Source organism: Aspergillus luchuensis, chromosome 5 (assembly GCF_016861625.1).
Source record: "Aspergillus luchuensis IFO 4308 DNA, chromosome 5, nearly complete sequence".
NCBI lineage: Eukaryota > Fungi > Ascomycota > Eurotiomycetes > Eurotiales > Aspergillaceae > Aspergillus > Aspergillus luchuensis.
In genome coordinates this window covers 2,074,034-2,089,304 of record NC_054853.1, presented here as the reverse complement: position 1 = coordinate 2,089,304, position 15,271 = coordinate 2,074,034, and the positions used below count along the sequence as shown (strand labels likewise).

The 15,271-nt window shown below is 50.5% G+C and overlaps 4 protein-coding genes across 4 annotated transcripts; 1 reads left to right on the top strand and 3 right to left on the bottom strand.

Moving 5' to 3' along the window:
* Positions 1 to 690: 690 nt before the first annotated feature.
* Positions 691 to 1,014, top strand: AKAW2_50684A (uncharacterized protein; the record flags this gene model as incomplete). Its single annotated transcript, XM_041690528.1, has 1 exon — positions 691 to 1,014. One exon carries the CDS (start codon positions 691 to 693, stop codon positions 1,012 to 1,014), a length of 324 nt encoding a protein of 107 aa, XP_041544104.1.
* Positions 1,015 to 3,517: 2,503 nt separating this feature from the next.
* Positions 3,518 to 7,836, bottom strand: AKAW2_50682S (putative ABC multidrug transporter; the record flags this gene model as incomplete). The annotated part of the gene is made up of 2 exons (XM_041690527.1): positions 3,518 to 6,040; positions 6,097 to 7,836. 2 exons carry the CDS (start codon positions 7,834 to 7,836, stop codon positions 3,518 to 3,520), a joined length of 4,263 nt encoding a protein of 1,420 aa, XP_041544103.1.
* Positions 7,837 to 10,452: 2,616 nt separating this feature from the next.
* AKAW2_50681S (uncharacterized protein) lies at positions 10,453 to 10,979 on the bottom strand (the record flags this gene model as incomplete). Its single annotated transcript, XM_041690526.1, has 2 exons — positions 10,453 to 10,615; positions 10,849 to 10,979. The coding sequence occupies 2 exons, from the start codon at positions 10,977 to 10,979 to the stop codon at positions 10,453 to 10,455; spliced, it is 294 nt and encodes a 97-aa protein (XP_041544102.1).
* Positions 10,980 to 13,289: 2,310 nt separating this feature from the next.
* AKAW2_50680S (potassium channel family protein) lies at positions 13,290 to 15,068 on the bottom strand (the record flags this gene model as incomplete). The annotated part of the gene is made up of 3 exons (XM_041690525.1): positions 13,290 to 14,781; positions 14,852 to 14,961; positions 15,024 to 15,068. 3 exons carry the CDS (start codon positions 15,066 to 15,068, stop codon positions 13,290 to 13,292), a joined length of 1,647 nt encoding a protein of 548 aa, XP_041544101.1.
* Between the last annotated feature and the right edge of the window lie 203 nt (positions 15,069 to 15,271).

The following is a 15,271-nucleotide window of genomic DNA, read 5'->3' as shown; positions in this document are numbered from 1 at the left end:
GGAGTGGAAAGAAGTAAGGGGGCAGATGGTAAGTGAGGAATGCGCGATAGATAGTTATAGCTGGGGAGGCGGGAACAAAGAAAGAAAAAAAAAAAAAAAAAAAAGGGCAATAAATTCGGAGAGAGTCGGCAATATAAAGCACTTCAACGAATGAGAGAGGCAGACGGGAGAAAGCGATGAATAATAGTGCAAGTGTCAAAAAGGTGGGTAACCGTGATGATGGGGGGGACTGGAATGATAGATATGGAGAATGGGAATTACTCTTCCCAGTAGGAGAGGAAACTGGAGAATTACTCGGAATTGCAGGAGGAAAAACCGCGACGGGAAGGGAAAAAAGAAAAAGAAAAAAGGTGGATAAAAGTATTCAAGCGTGGAAGTGGGTGGAGAGCAGCGTGGGAATTCCCAACGGCCGTGTGGAATACAGGCAAGTCAAGTCAAGTCCACGGGGAGGAGGTGCCGAACCAAAAATAAGTCTCAGTCTAGACCAACAGCACCAGCTGCGGAAATAGTAAGTAGGGAAGAGACTGCGGAATGGATGTGCAGTCGGAGATAAAACCAAATTAAGTCCACGGCAGACATCCACAGTCGGGATTAAAAGAAAGGAACAATACTTAGTACTGTTGTGAGAAGGAAAAGAAGGGGGACCCGTCGGGATGGTGGTTTTAAGCAGAAAACCGGGACGAGGACTTGATGGATGTGGACAGACTCGGGAGCATGACTTCATGGCACATGGGCGTGATTGGCGATCAGAGAGACAAGACAAGACAAAGCCGGGCTGGGATGCCGGAGAAATTGAATGCAGGATCAGCGCTGCACGATGAAACCCAACTGACAGCTCACCGGCCAATGTTGCAGAACTACTATTCCTTATCCCTTCTTTCCAGACTTGATACAGGGATCCTCCTGCTGGTCATCGTCATCTGGTCTTTCTCTCCTTGCAGAGAAGTCAAGTCAAGTCAAGTCAATCACATTCTATGTGACAGCCATAGACCAACTGAGGGATTGTTCAAATGAATGAATGGGTCCAGATCACACGTTGTGGTACCTGAAGAGGAGAAAAGAAAAAAAAAACCTGGCTGGCCACCCAATTGCCTTCCAGTTCCCTTCCAGTCCCGCCGGGCCGACCAAAAGGAAAGTTTTCACCATTTGCAAACCATTTTCCTTTTTTACTTTATCCGGTCCGCCATTGGTTTGGGCCCCATTCAGTGTCCCACCACTCAGCGTCTGTGTGGTGGAGCCCATGGCGTGGTGGTGGTGGCAAGTCGCCAATCATGGCGGCCCAAGAGTGAATGGAAAGGTCGAGGTTTCCAGACTCTCGGTGGAGTCGGGTCAGGGGGAGGAGAATTGGATGAAATGGATGGTTGGATGGTTGGATCCGTCCCGATTGCAACATCATCGCTGCTCCAGACTGTTTTATCTCCCGGTCACTTGCTGCTACTATACTTGGATCCCGTGCTCTTCGTCCCATCTCGCCCCGGGTGTACGTACACCAGATGGCGCATGGCTCGCTTCTCGGCCTTGATCTCCTAACTGGTGGTCCATCTTGATCATAGATAGAGACGTAGATAGATAGATATAGATCGGACCCATCCGTACGACTATCTGTTGTGTATCCACCGGGATCTCTTGCACGGCCACTCTCAATGCACCATCTGTGAGATCGGTGCATCGTCCACGACTACATCGCTTATAGAAGGAATCCAAGCAGTCCAGTCTCGGCCTCGGATCGGGTGACACCAAGAGAGACGGTAGTCACTGCAGAGAATCTCCCGGACCGGGCTTAACCATCACCAAAGCTTCAGATGGCCCATGTTTGATAAAGTTTCATCAACCACGGCCGAGTAAAACTGCCTCGCCATGATGGCAGCCTGCAGTCTCCTCATTCCCCAGTCGTCTCAGACTCATGCTTCTGAAACTGCTCGGTCTCCATGGCTGAGGCACCAATGTCCAGGTTGAGAGCTCTTCGTTCTGCAGGTGTCATTGGCATTGACTGACCACGCTGCCGGTAGATCCTACAAGCTCCATTAGCTAAATGAGCTATGTAGTATTCCCCCTAGTCAGCCGTAGACAGTACATAGCAAGAGCCACGATGTCCCGGAGGACAAGAGAAACCTTGCCTCCATAGCAGCAGGAATCAGAAACCTACCACCTCAACATTCGCAATTGTCTCAACATTCGCGATTGTTTGACTCTTGTAGAAGCTCCCCGCAATGACGCAGCGCCTTCTTTCAGTTCATGCAAGCCACTCAACCATCCCATCCCCTGTACCGGCTCGGATGATTCCCATGTAGTACATACACAAGCATGCAGTCAGACGGCTATCAGTACTTACTGAAACATCGCGGATGTATTTATCTGCGCTGCGCAATGTCTGATGCTGGTTTTCACTCGGCCCGCCCATGACTATGACTTGCTGTCCCCGCCGCTGATGGATCCCTCTTCCCCCGACCGCCCGGAATCAGTTTCTGCCTTTGCCATTTATTCATTTCATCCCCATCGCCCAAGATAACCGGTCAATACTTGATCAACATACGTCGATGTCTATTGCCATCATTGCCAGTGGGATTTCGTGATCCCCGGGATGCGACGAATGTTGGAAGACTCTGGTGCGATGATGATGGTTGAGGGATAAGGTCGTGGTGAATGAAATAGTACTACATCCGCCGTCAACTATATACTAGTTACTTGGTCTTAAGTTAGTACTAGTCGTATATATCAAAGTCGAATTGCTATATGCTCTATATGCTCACAATCGGCAGTTGGATTCTGGAAAAGCCCCCCAAAAATGCCTTCTATTGAGTATTAGATCATGCTGGACTTGCCGGGGAAGGTTGTGGAGAAGTCGACTTTGATAAAATGAAGGTAATCTATACATTGAGTATTTTCTTTTTCTTTGGGGCCGACTCTGAAGCATTCATTCACTATTATTAGCTTATTAACTTGGAACTATGCCGTGGGATTTACGGGGAATTGGATGTAATAATACTAAGTAAACACTGACTCGGATTTTTCATGAGATACAATTCCATGATCTAGCTAGCTAACAGCCATTCCATCTATCCATTAAACAATAACCATCCATCCACATGCAGCGTTACACATCGACACGTATTCATCTATCGAGCAAAAACAAGAATCAAGATCAAGGTCAAAGTCAATATTTTGGTAAAAGAATAGAACAGATCTACTCCACAAGGCGTGCAAGACAAATGTGAAGGAGTCTGAGCCTCAAAACGAAATGAAGTAGAGAGAAGAGGGTGCAAATGTGGAAATGCATCACACAGACGCTGCCCAAATTAACAGACAATCAGAACGATCTGTAGAAAGAAAAGGAAAAAAGAAGTGGAGATAAGAATAGAAAAAAAAAACGGTGTATCGGTCTATATGCAAGACAGTTGGTGGGGTAATGTAAGTAAGCAAAGGGGTATGTATGCATATGTACGTCTATAATAGTCGGCCAGTCATCTTTGGACTGGCCGAATGCCAATAGGGAAAAGCGAGGTGAGAAAGAAACTCTCTACTCAGCCTGCTTCGACGCCTTGGTCCTCAACTTCATCAGCACATACACCAAGGCATATGAACTAATCGCGAACAAAGCGACGATCGCGGCATCTCTCCACCCGTAGTAATAATCCTTCAGGTTGATGGTATACAGGTAATCGCTTCCGCGCGTGTACTCGCAGACGTGGCAGTCAGCCGTGGCGTCCGGGTTGATGAGGTTCATGCGCGCGCCGGCGCCCATCATGTAATCCTGGAGGTACTGGGCGCAGGTCGAGCCGTTGGGAGGATCGAAGATGGCGAATTCGGATTCCTTGCAGCGGACAGGTGTGTCGAAGGTGGTAAAGACCAGGAGACTGCCCATGAGGTAGTTGAAGGGATCGAGGTAGTAGATCCAGTAACGCCAGAATTCTTGGATCTGGGTGTAGGGGACTAGGACACCGCAGAAGGAGGCAAGGGTTCCGATAATGACCGGGTTGATGAGCGAGGCAAAAATGGCGTTGGGGGCGTACGCGGAGACAAATTGACCGATACCCGTGTAGACGAACTCGTACATCAGCATGACGAAGAAGACAGCACCAGATTTGTTGCTATCCGAGGGGAAGCCGACGGTGTAGTACCAGCAGGCGAAGTAGAGGACAGCGCAGATGCAGAGGTAGGGGAGTTCGGAGACGATAAGGCCAGTCACGAAGGCAATCCAGGAGTACATCTTGGATTTCTTTTCGCGGGCGTCATAGATGTCGCGGCGTTCCAAGAAGAGAGGCTGCAGTTGGTTGATGACACCGGGGGCGACGAAGATGAAGTTGAAGATGGTGAAGAGACGGAGTTGGAGCGCACCAACGTGGTTGCCAATCATCCAGAAGGAGAAGCCGTTGAAGAGGGCCGAGCCGACGTGGAGAGCAAGCTTGTTGTTCACATAGTCAGTGTTACGATAGACGGCGACACAGGAGCGCTTGGTCACGATGAGGGTTTGCTGCCAGAGGGGCATGGCGAATTCGTTGCCGTCGTCGACGGTGCCAGGGGGCTTAGAGGCGGCCTCGTCAACGATGGAGTCGAGTTCCTTGAGTGAGTTGGTGTGTTCGGGGGAATCCTTCCAGACTTGATGCCAGTCGCGGCCTTGGGAGAGCGCGCCAGAGACCACGTCGATCATGTGCTCGGCCGGGTTGGTTTCTGCGGGACAGGGGGCGCCGTAGCGAGCAAAGTAGTCCTTGACGGTTTGGCCGTTGTCACCAATGTCACCGAAGTAGACCATCTTTCCACCCTTGGCGAGGAGGAGTAGGGTGTCGAATTCAGCAAAGAGTTGCGCAGAGGGCTGGTGGATGGTGACGAGCACAGCTTGGCCGACATCGGCGAGCTTGCGCAGGAAACGGACAGTGTTGTAAGCAGACTGGCCATCAAGACCGGAGGTGGGTTCGTCCAGGAAGATGAGAATGCTGGGCTTCGAGACCAACTCGACACCGATGGTGACACGCTTGCGTTGTTCAACGCTCAGTCCGTTTCCGACGCGACCAATAAGGGTATCGGCGAGATCATGCAGTTCAAGAAGTTCAATGATGGTATCAACGTACTTGAGCTTCTCCTCAGCAGGCACATGGCGAGGCTGGCGGAGCAGGGCGGAGAATTCCAGGGCCTCACGGACAGTGGCGAAAGGCTCGTGGACATCAAGTTGTTCACAGTAACCGGCAGAGCGCTGGAAGGAAACGGGCAGAGGACGACCGTCAACAAGGACGGAGCCATGAATGGTACCCTCAGTCTTGCGCTGAGCCAATACATCCAGGAGAGTGGTTTTACCAGCACCGGAGGAACCCATCAGGGCACCCAGCATGCCAGGCTTCACCCATCCGTATACCTTGTCAAGGAGCACGCGATCGCCACTAGGGGTCTTAACCGTGTAGGTGAGATCCTTCCAGGTGAAAACAGAGGTGTTTTTGACAAGCTGCTTGTCAAGGTCGCTTTCACTCTGGCAATTGTCACCATGGGGCTTCTTGGCTTTCTCGTCGACCTGGGATTCCTCGTCGGGGCGGGCAACCTGGCGATGGGCATCGATCCTTTCGCGTGGGATGAGAAGGGAGGAACCGCTCTCACCGGGAGACTTCCAGCGGGACGTCGCGATGATGGTGGCGGCAGCAAAGAGAGCCCACCAAGCCCAGAGGATACCAAAGTTGCGCCAGACATGGGTATGGCTGTAGGACAGGGAAGCCAGGTACTGATCACCAGTGACATAGGTGCTTCCGGGGATGGCACCACCAACACCGGCGCATGATTGATGTCCGTCTGCACCGTAGCCCTCTCCACTGGGAATGAGGTTGGTCCCCACACAAGGAATGATCTTTCCGTGGAATTCGTTGGAGAGCAGCGCATCGAAACCGTAGGCCATGGGGTTGATCCAGTAAATCCAGCCGAACCAAGGGTGCATCTGGGGCTTCTTAATCATATAACCGGTGTACATAATCAGAGCCGAGATGAGGAAACCAGAGACCTTGGAGGCGCCATCGAACGTGCTGAAAAGCGCGCCAATCGCGCGGAACAGCGCTGTCATGGCCTATGCGAGACGTCAGTACAAATCCGGGCAACAAGCGGATATTCACGTTTACTCACCATAGTTGCAGTGAAGACAAGGATCCAGTAGGTAAAGAAAGCGCTGGCGGACATGGTGAGGCCAACCATGAAGTAAACCACGATAGAGAATATGCTGATTTGGAACAAGAGGACTGGGATATCGGCAGTAATCTGAGCGATACAAAAGGCGGCAGGGTGGAAGTATGCGAAGCCTTTGTGTTTGACCAGAACCGGGCGACCGCTGAAAGAGTCGGTGACTTCGGACATGGCCAGAAGACTGTTGTAGAGCAGGGAGAAGAACAGAGCACCGGACTTGACAAACAAACCACCCGAGTTATTAGGGGCATTGTAGAACAGTGAACCAGCAATCAACGCCTGAACCAGGGTAGAGATCTGCTTGATGAAGAAGGTGGCCTTGTCACCCCAGATGATTTGGTACTGGCGGATAATGCAGGTCTTGACCTGGTCAATGAAGTCAACCGTCAAGGGACTTGTCTTGGGGAGTTTCTTATTCTTCTCTTGGGCGACGGATTCCTTGAATTCGGCAGTGCGCTGGCGTGCCAGATCGGTGTCGGGGTAATCGTATTCGGAGGTCATTTGCGTATAGATAGGCGACTTCTGGTATTCAGCGAGAATCATGTCCGCGTTACGAGGGAAGCGGTTTTCGTAGCCTGGTCTGATAATGCGTTCAGTGGGGACCGTGACACCGGTAAGGTAATCCGCGACGTTGGAACCCTCGCGACAAACAAAGCCCAGATCCTCCATGAAGGGACGCGCCTGAGTCATAGGGCCGTAGTAGATTTCTTTGCCTTCATCCAACACAAGCACCTTGTCGAACAGATCGTAGATACCGTTTCCGGCCTGGTAAAGGGTGACAATGGAAGACAGACCCAACACATCTGTCATGGCACGAACAGCCTTGGCCCATTCGAGGGCCGTGCTGGCATCCAAACCACGCGTGCTGTTATCCCAGCAGAAAACGGAACCACGAGTCGCAAGACACTCGATAATGGAGACACGCTTACGCTCACCACCCGAGACACCACGCACATATTCATTGCCCACCTTGGTATCGTTCGTATGCGAGATGCCCATGGATTCGAGAAGGAAGTTCTTGGCTTCCTGGCGGTAGGCTTCGGGGGACTCGACGCCGTTAGGCAGGTTGAAGGGAACCTTAAGACGAGTCGCAAAGTCCATAGTCTGGCCCACGGTCAAGGTGGGGAAGAAAATCTCCTCCTCGGTGTTCATGACAATTTGGCCGCGGTACTGGGCTGCCTCATCCGATGTCAAGGATCCATAGTGAACATCACCTTCAATCGAGTTGTAACCGAGGCGTCGATTGGACAGCATCTTCAAGAGGGTGGTGCAACCGGAGCCGGGCCGACCCAAAACCAAAAGCATCTCTCCGGGCTTGACACAGCCATGGCTGTTGGAGAGGATGGAACGCAACGGCGGCTTGTTCTTGGACTCCTTGATGTGCTGAGGGATGTTGAACTGGGACAGGAAATTCTCGTTGACGGCGGCCTCGGCGCTGACGACTTCGACGGAGAGGCTCTTCCAGGTGACACCGAGTTCCTTGCGTTTGAAGCCGGATTGCATGTCCCGCTCATTTTGCTGCTTGACCTGGGACATCATGGCCCAGCCATCGGCACGACTGGCACTGGGGTTGCGAGGAGTGACGGTGGGATCGTCATCGAGGACGGTAGCGGTGCTGTCGGTATCTTCCTTGCCTTCGGGAACCCCGAGGGTGTAGGAGACTTTCTCCTGATCCTCCGCCATGGTGGGCTTCAATGAGGAATGACTTGACGATGCTGTGAAAGTCAAGGGTCACCCTGTCGATCGGGAGTAGGGATGGTCATTTCGGCCGGGGGCATTTTGGGGAAGCGAAAAGCTCATATACTCCTACCACGCAGCTGGGGGAGTCGGTGGGGGCCCTCCAAAAACTTCAGGGAATCGGGATCCAGGCCATTTCCGAGATCCACCGGGCACTTCGGGTGTGTGAAAAGCTCCGCTGAGTCAGGAGGATTCCCATACATCAGGCCGTCCAGATACAGGTACGTAAGGAAAGGCGATGATTTTGGACTAGTGGAATGTGAGAGATAGTTTGCAGCCTGCCAGGATGGGGCCGGGGATCGGTTCCGTGGCTTCTGCAAGCAGAATCTGTTTACTCTTTTTTTTCCCAATCTATCGTGGCGCGGGCCACTTCCGCTGATTTTTCCTCTTTCGTCAACATTAGTGGGTCTTCTGGATTAATCCAGGGCCGTGAGTGGCTCTCTGTCAGTTTCTGTGACCAATCAGGCTTGACAGTTGTCAAGTCGGCGTTATCAAACGGCCGAATCTCCGCTCGACGGAATTCTGTCTCTCCTTTTCCTCTGAGTCAGCGGATTAAACATTGGAAGAAGAGTGCCTATTGGTGCAATGCCTACAGTCACGCTCGCCTTTGGATCTCTCCGCTGACTCAGCGGAACTGTGCGGCTCTCCTAACCACGATCCCCTGCCGTTTCGGCCTTTGGAGCTTTCTCGTCTCACGGATCCTAGTGGCGCCTGCAATCCATTGTCGTGTTCCAGAACATTGGGCATGGAACGTGTCTCATCGTCTTGCAACTTGCAAGCTTGGAGCTTGGACCTTCAGGGTCGACGATGTGCTGTGGGACTAGGGATGACAATAGACAGCAAGTACATGCATTTTCAATATCCCCAAAACACTCATCCTTGAATCACCTCTTGAACAAGATCTACATTTCTATGTATTGTTTTCTAACACAAACCCGGGTAATAGTTTCCGGAACATCGATCCCGGTCTGCCTGAAGTGCAGAGTGCGTGGGAGTGAGTGAGCTGTAAATCACCTCACTCTAAAATCTCACCGGCCGTATTCACATGCAGCCTCCCAGCAGCCATACATGCTGTGTACATCACCCTACCTAGCAATCACCAATACCTTGTCTCGGCAATCAATTGATTACCATATCAGTAATTCCATCAGATAAACATACCGAATCCTTGCAATGACACAATCGCTCCATCCTCAAAATAGTATACCAAGAGGTCAATCATGGATCCATCGACCTGACACGAGGACCGCCACCAAAGTCAATCACTAACTCATTATTCGACACTTGTGCATTTATAATATTGATTCCGAGGCTCGCTCATACAAGCCGCCGAAATGCCGATCTTCCTCGGGATTTTCCTTCAGGTTCTTATCTCCGGCCACAGTTTCTCTACGTACCTCAGGGGTGGATCTATACCCGTTTGGGTGGTGGTGGCGCCCTGCAGCCTACAGCAGAGAGGGTGGGTGTGATGTCCCTGTCCTGTCCTGTCCCAGCTGTCCCTCTCCTGTCCAGCCTACCGATCGGGCCGCTTCCGAGCCCGATCAGCCTTATGTGACTGTTTACTACGGTCGCAAACTGAAGCTTAGACAGCTGGTCACTCGGCAATCAGTAGTCATTCGTGCGCGGCGCAGGATAAAACCTATGAAAGGTTTGATGAACATGGGTAAGGGGTGTTATCTTTATAGCCAAATAATCTTACACATGGTTGGTTGCCTTAGCTGCCTCAGCTTACTGGGATGAACGGTACGGAGTTTCTATAGTCTCTTATTCCGAACGCACTAAGATGCATACTTGAGTCGTAAGTGGGCAGATGAAAGTTGGCATGCATCTGGTGTTCTTGCTATATTTAATATATATTATGATACCTATTATTGCCCCATATCGAAGCTGTGCTTGGTACTTTGTACCTGCCATTCAATGAGTGCACCCCGACCGTGCTCATCAGTTCCTGGCGGGAGTAGTAAGTGGAATTTGTACGACAACGACAGTCTTCAAATTAAAAGTGTAATAATTGCATTCATTATAGCAGGCTTATTTCAATATATTTACTCCATAGTCCTATCGCTAGGCTAGCATGTACCACTGCTTTACTCCATAATTGTTTCTGTGTGTAACCTTTGAATAAGGGATAATAATGACATGTCTCATTCACACCATAACCTTGGTCCGTTGACCATATACCACATACTACCAGTAGTAATACTTATATACATGCAAATCCAGTTCAGTCTAGTTCCATCTCCTCCATATCGCAATCCCCCTACTGTCATCATCATAAGATCCTGCTTGACAATCCGGCGGGGGTTTCGTATGGGGTGGTCCGATAACAGTTTGACTTCACAAGGAATCAAAGTATCGTGACCGTTGGGTGTTTGCTAAAGTAAAGGAAGGGAACCATCAAGGTTCCATCAAAAGCGAAAATAGAAACAAGGACGAAAAGCCGATGAAACAGTTTTCAAGTCGTCTAGTAATAGCTCGTGGGGCCCTGCTTTCTACCGAGAATTTGGCTGCAACAGAACCAGTCAGTGAAATGCTCATTTGTGTTTCTACCAACAGTATAACTCACAGATATTGGTCCAACTCGTCTAGATTACGACGGTGTTCGAGCATCTTCTGCCGCACCATCTGGTATGTCTCGGGTTGTTCAGGTTGCGTCTGCGTTGGCTGCTGGGTCTTGACAAAGTATCGCTCACTGGTGGCTTCCCGGCGGGTGATTGGCTCTTTGCTGCATGTGAAAGTGACGGTTAGCTTCGGGTGTTACTGGTGGTGCTGGTGCTGGTGCTGTTTGCAACCATCGCAGTGATGTTTGAAGAGGGAGAAGTGGATCACAGTGCTCCGAAACAGTCCATGACGTCATTGCAACAGGGCCCGGCAGTGGTTTCCCCCGCGGCACTCTCCGAAAGGGGAACACACAACCAATACAGGAGATAGTTGGATAGCAGTCAGGTTCACACTTACTCGGCCAGATATCCACGGGGCTTTGGGTTGATCACTTGCCCTTCGCGTCGAGCTGGGATGGCAATTGAGAATGATCGCACGTTGCTGGAACTGCGGACAAGAGGACGCGACATTTGGCTGAGAGGCGACATGATGACGGTATAATATAGAATGATGGGGTATCTCTTCGAACTGAGGCAAAGCACGGGTGTCGTCGTTGTAAAGAGTGACCGTTGCGATTGAATCGGAACGTGAGTTATGAGACGTCTATTTGAGCAGTAGCGTTATACAATGGGATGAACGACCCATGAACGATTGGGCGACTGGCCGATTATATACAACGACTGGATTGTCCCGTGAACGTCATGTGACTCGGCTGCCCTCTCAATCCGGCGATGCTGAAACCAAAGTTCTCATTAATGCAGCAACTCAGCTTCCCATTTTCAGGCGAACCAAATTGTTTGCCCTGAGACCAATCTTCCCATCTCCCATTCAACAACGGACCAGTGTCGTCCGCCACCGCCACGATCGACGAATCCCCGGATCGGCATCCTTCTCATCCCCCGGCCTTGACGGCCCCCGCGCCAGACAAGTGATGGTCATTGCTTTGCATCATTGGACAGGAAGAGAAAGGCCCGGCGACGCAAGGGATGGATGGGACACTTCCTTCCTTTCCCATTTCCCTCCCACAGTTTGTTACCGCCACGGACGAGATTGGTGGTGCTCTGTTTACCAACCATGTGGTATGATATCATCTGCGGGGATGGACATGCCAATCTTTGCGAAGACGGACCTATGGTTGAGCTGTGTCACTCCTGCTCTGCTGCAACTCTGCCAGGACACCTCTGCTCCGGCCAATGACAGTCCACATTGCCACGACAAATGATTGCCGGTCGCTGGCAGGCATTTCCCGCTGCACCAGTACAGCCAGCCAGCTTGGACCAATGTTCTGGCTGCTGGCACGGAAGGTATACGAAGGTAGTATGCGAATCTGCAACATCCCAGCTATCTGTCCTACCCTGCCAAAAAGGCCTCGGTAGTAATCCTGCATACCACCAACGCAATGGTACTAAATACCTCACCCAGATTTAAATTCCCCAGTTACACGTCCAATAACACCCGAAATGCGCTTCTCAGTTCTCAAGCTTGGTTGATGGGAATGTGACAATCGACGTCATTTTGCTTTCGCGTCCAACCACCAGACAGCCACATGGTTTTGAAAGAGCGGGTTCCAAACTCCTGCCCGCCAGTCCATGAGCAAGAAAAGTTCCAGAACCGCGATACCAAGGGAAGGTCATCCGAAGAGTGAGTGCTCGTTTGTTTTATGCTTTTCTCTGCTACAGCGTATCAGGAGAATACCCAAGTTACCTATCTTGGTTGCTGCCAAACTCAACTGCTAATCCACCACTTGTATCGCTGGATACGTACATTGACAGCGTCACACTTTGCCTTCAACATTGCCTTGAAGGCGAGCTTGGAATTAAGATGACAGCGGGCGGCTACTACCGGGGGATCCTTCCTCGGGCGGGCCACTGCCGAGACTAGGCCGTACTGTAGCAGTATGCATAGTAGAGGGGTTTCCTCACTTCGAAAGTATACTACGTACGACTGCTACCTAGTAAAATGTAATATCAAGTACTATTATGCTGAGAAGTGGTTTATTCTTGTCTTGAAACTATGATCATCATTACTACCATATTTGTGCCCTCACACTGCCTTAGGTACTACTACAGTAGTTTGTACTAGTAACCTCGTAAATATATATCACTGCATGAACTGGCAGTCACTGCGATCATCAATTTTTGAGCATTGACCACCCTTACAGCAGACTAGTAGTACACTTGAACGATTGAGATTGGTAGCAGTAGTAGTAGCCAATATTTGAAAGAAAACAACAGCTGATATTATAGATCACATCCCCTAGTAGTATAGTAAGCGTTGCCATACATCATCATCTACCATTAACCAACAGTAGTACTCTTCCAGTTTGGCAGCAGTCAAACCAATTGATTGTCCTCGGTTTATTGTATATGCGAAAATATAGTATCTTATAGCTATAGCTTGCCAATTTGCAATGAAGCAGCTTCAGATATATGCCGGCTGACTGGTGACACTGTATAATTAGTTATGAATGACTGTGCGCGTATATATGCAGAATTAGTCATATGGTACTCAAAGTGCATGCGTGACTAAGATGGTCTTATCCACTGCATAAGTATGAATGAAGTAGACAGTCCGTCCTGAAGATAGTATTACTGTTCTGCTATTTTCTGTAGAGAACTGCACCTGACTTTAGTGTCAGTGAATCGCTGGGAGAAGTTATTCATATGATCATCATCCATCAACAGCTGCAATAAACATGCTGTACATCGATCAACGAGTCGACTATGTACTGTAAGACATCCTGTCAGGCTCCCTGCATAGCAAGGGATGAACGAGAAATGCCCATAAATACCGTATCCCTATCTACCCTCACCTATATCCTCCCTCAAACAAAAACACAACTTCTCAACCAGCAACTTGACCATCCACAGAATCTCCTTATTTCTTTCTGTCGTTGACTGATTCACGGACATCACCTCTCTGATAACCTGCTGACGATGACTCTCAGCCGCAAGCACTTCTTCTCCGTCACCTCCATCAACACGGAGCAGAGATACAATACGTGCCCATTCACGATGTAGATCGATATCTCTGCTGTCTTCCTTCAGGATGTCCACAAGAATCTTGATCTCCTCGGTGAGGTGGAGTCTGTGTTCCGCAGAACTGAAGTAGTTATCTGGGCGTTGCCTCTCAAGTGGGACGAGACTCAGTGTGTCATGAAAAGCTGGGCAGTACTGTCTTTCTATGTCGACAGCACCGGACACACTCCCAGCAGAAGCAGGCATATCCAGCCTCCTCCCATCCAAAAACGCACCAATACGCCCTGCACAAAATCCCCACGACCACCACCCCCTCCCAGCCCTCTTTACAAAATAAACCACCGTATGAAACCCCACCTGACCAACAACCCCAATTAACGTCGTCATAACCGGCACTGCCAGCAGGGCCCAAAACACAAAGAATGACTTTCCCAGATTACTCGTTGGATAGAAGTCCCCGTATCCGATCGTCGTCAGCGACACGAACGTGAAATACAATGACTCAAAATACGTCCATCCCTGGCCCCGCTCGGAGGACTTGAAAATGCGGGCGCTGACGAGCCAGAGAAGGAGCCATGCGCAGGAGGAGAAGATGAATACGATCCAGCGGTGGCGGCTTTGCCGGTGGACCTTGATTTGCCTAAGTTTGACGATGTCGCGATGTGGTGATCCGTGGAGGTGAATACCTTCTGCCTCGAGCTCGAACTTCAGGCGCAGCTCGCCCATCTTCCTTGAAAAGGAGGTGATCGAACTGACGAATAGTCCTAGACAGGTGATGCCTCCCGTCGCGTAGGGGATTAGGAGACTACGGCCGAGATGGGTCTTCGGGACGATGTTGCCGATTCCGATGGTGAGGATGGTGTATGCGGACCAGTAGAGGGAGTCTGTTAGGGACCATCCTTCAATGGGGATGTAGATGGCTGCGCCGCCGAGGAGGAATGCGGCGAGCGTGAAGGCGCGCAGCACGATGCTTGTGTTTTCGATAATGCGGCGGTCTTGCATGCTTAGGTGGATGGTACGGACGCCGCATGCGTAGATTGCTAGGAGCGCTGCGATGAAGAGGTAGAGAGTGGCGGCGAAGATGCCGTAGTAGAAGTTCTGCGTATATTGCAGTGTTTGAGGGGGGTTGGTATATGGTGGTTGGTCCACAGTCACGCCGATTAGACTGAATAGGAGCATAGAGGATACGAAGTAGAGTAAAGCCGTCGCGAGGTATCCTCTCACTGCATCCAATTTGAGCATCATGATCAGAAGGAGGGCAAGGTCAGCTGTGGCGGAGAGTGCGAGCGATATAGCCGCGATCGTGACGGCCCTACTAAATCATTTAGATGCGATGATCGGCAGCCCCCCAAGGCTGAAGTATATCGGAAATGGAGACTCACCAAGAACTCTGCACTACTACCACACTTCCCACATCAAAAGAATCAATTTCCAGCCATCCATAGCTAACTGCACAAATACCGAATACAGTTGCCATAGCGCTCATAGTTCCCTGGACATCTGAGTTAGCGACCATCCTCACTGATCCATCCCATGGAAGACGGAGAAATATACCGCCAGAACAGGGAAGCTGGTACAGGCGAGCCACCAGCGAGACATTCCGACCGAGCTTTTCTATCAGAGCAGCAGTAATGTACAATCTGTAGTCCGCGAAATTTGAGAAATGCAGTGGTTTGGTTCGTTGTGCAAATGAAGTCGGGATACGAGGTTGACATCACGGGGACCATGAGGTTCCCGGTCTATTCATACATTGGCTTAGCTTCACAGAGGGAACTGGTCGAGGAGGTGAATGTTATTAGCAC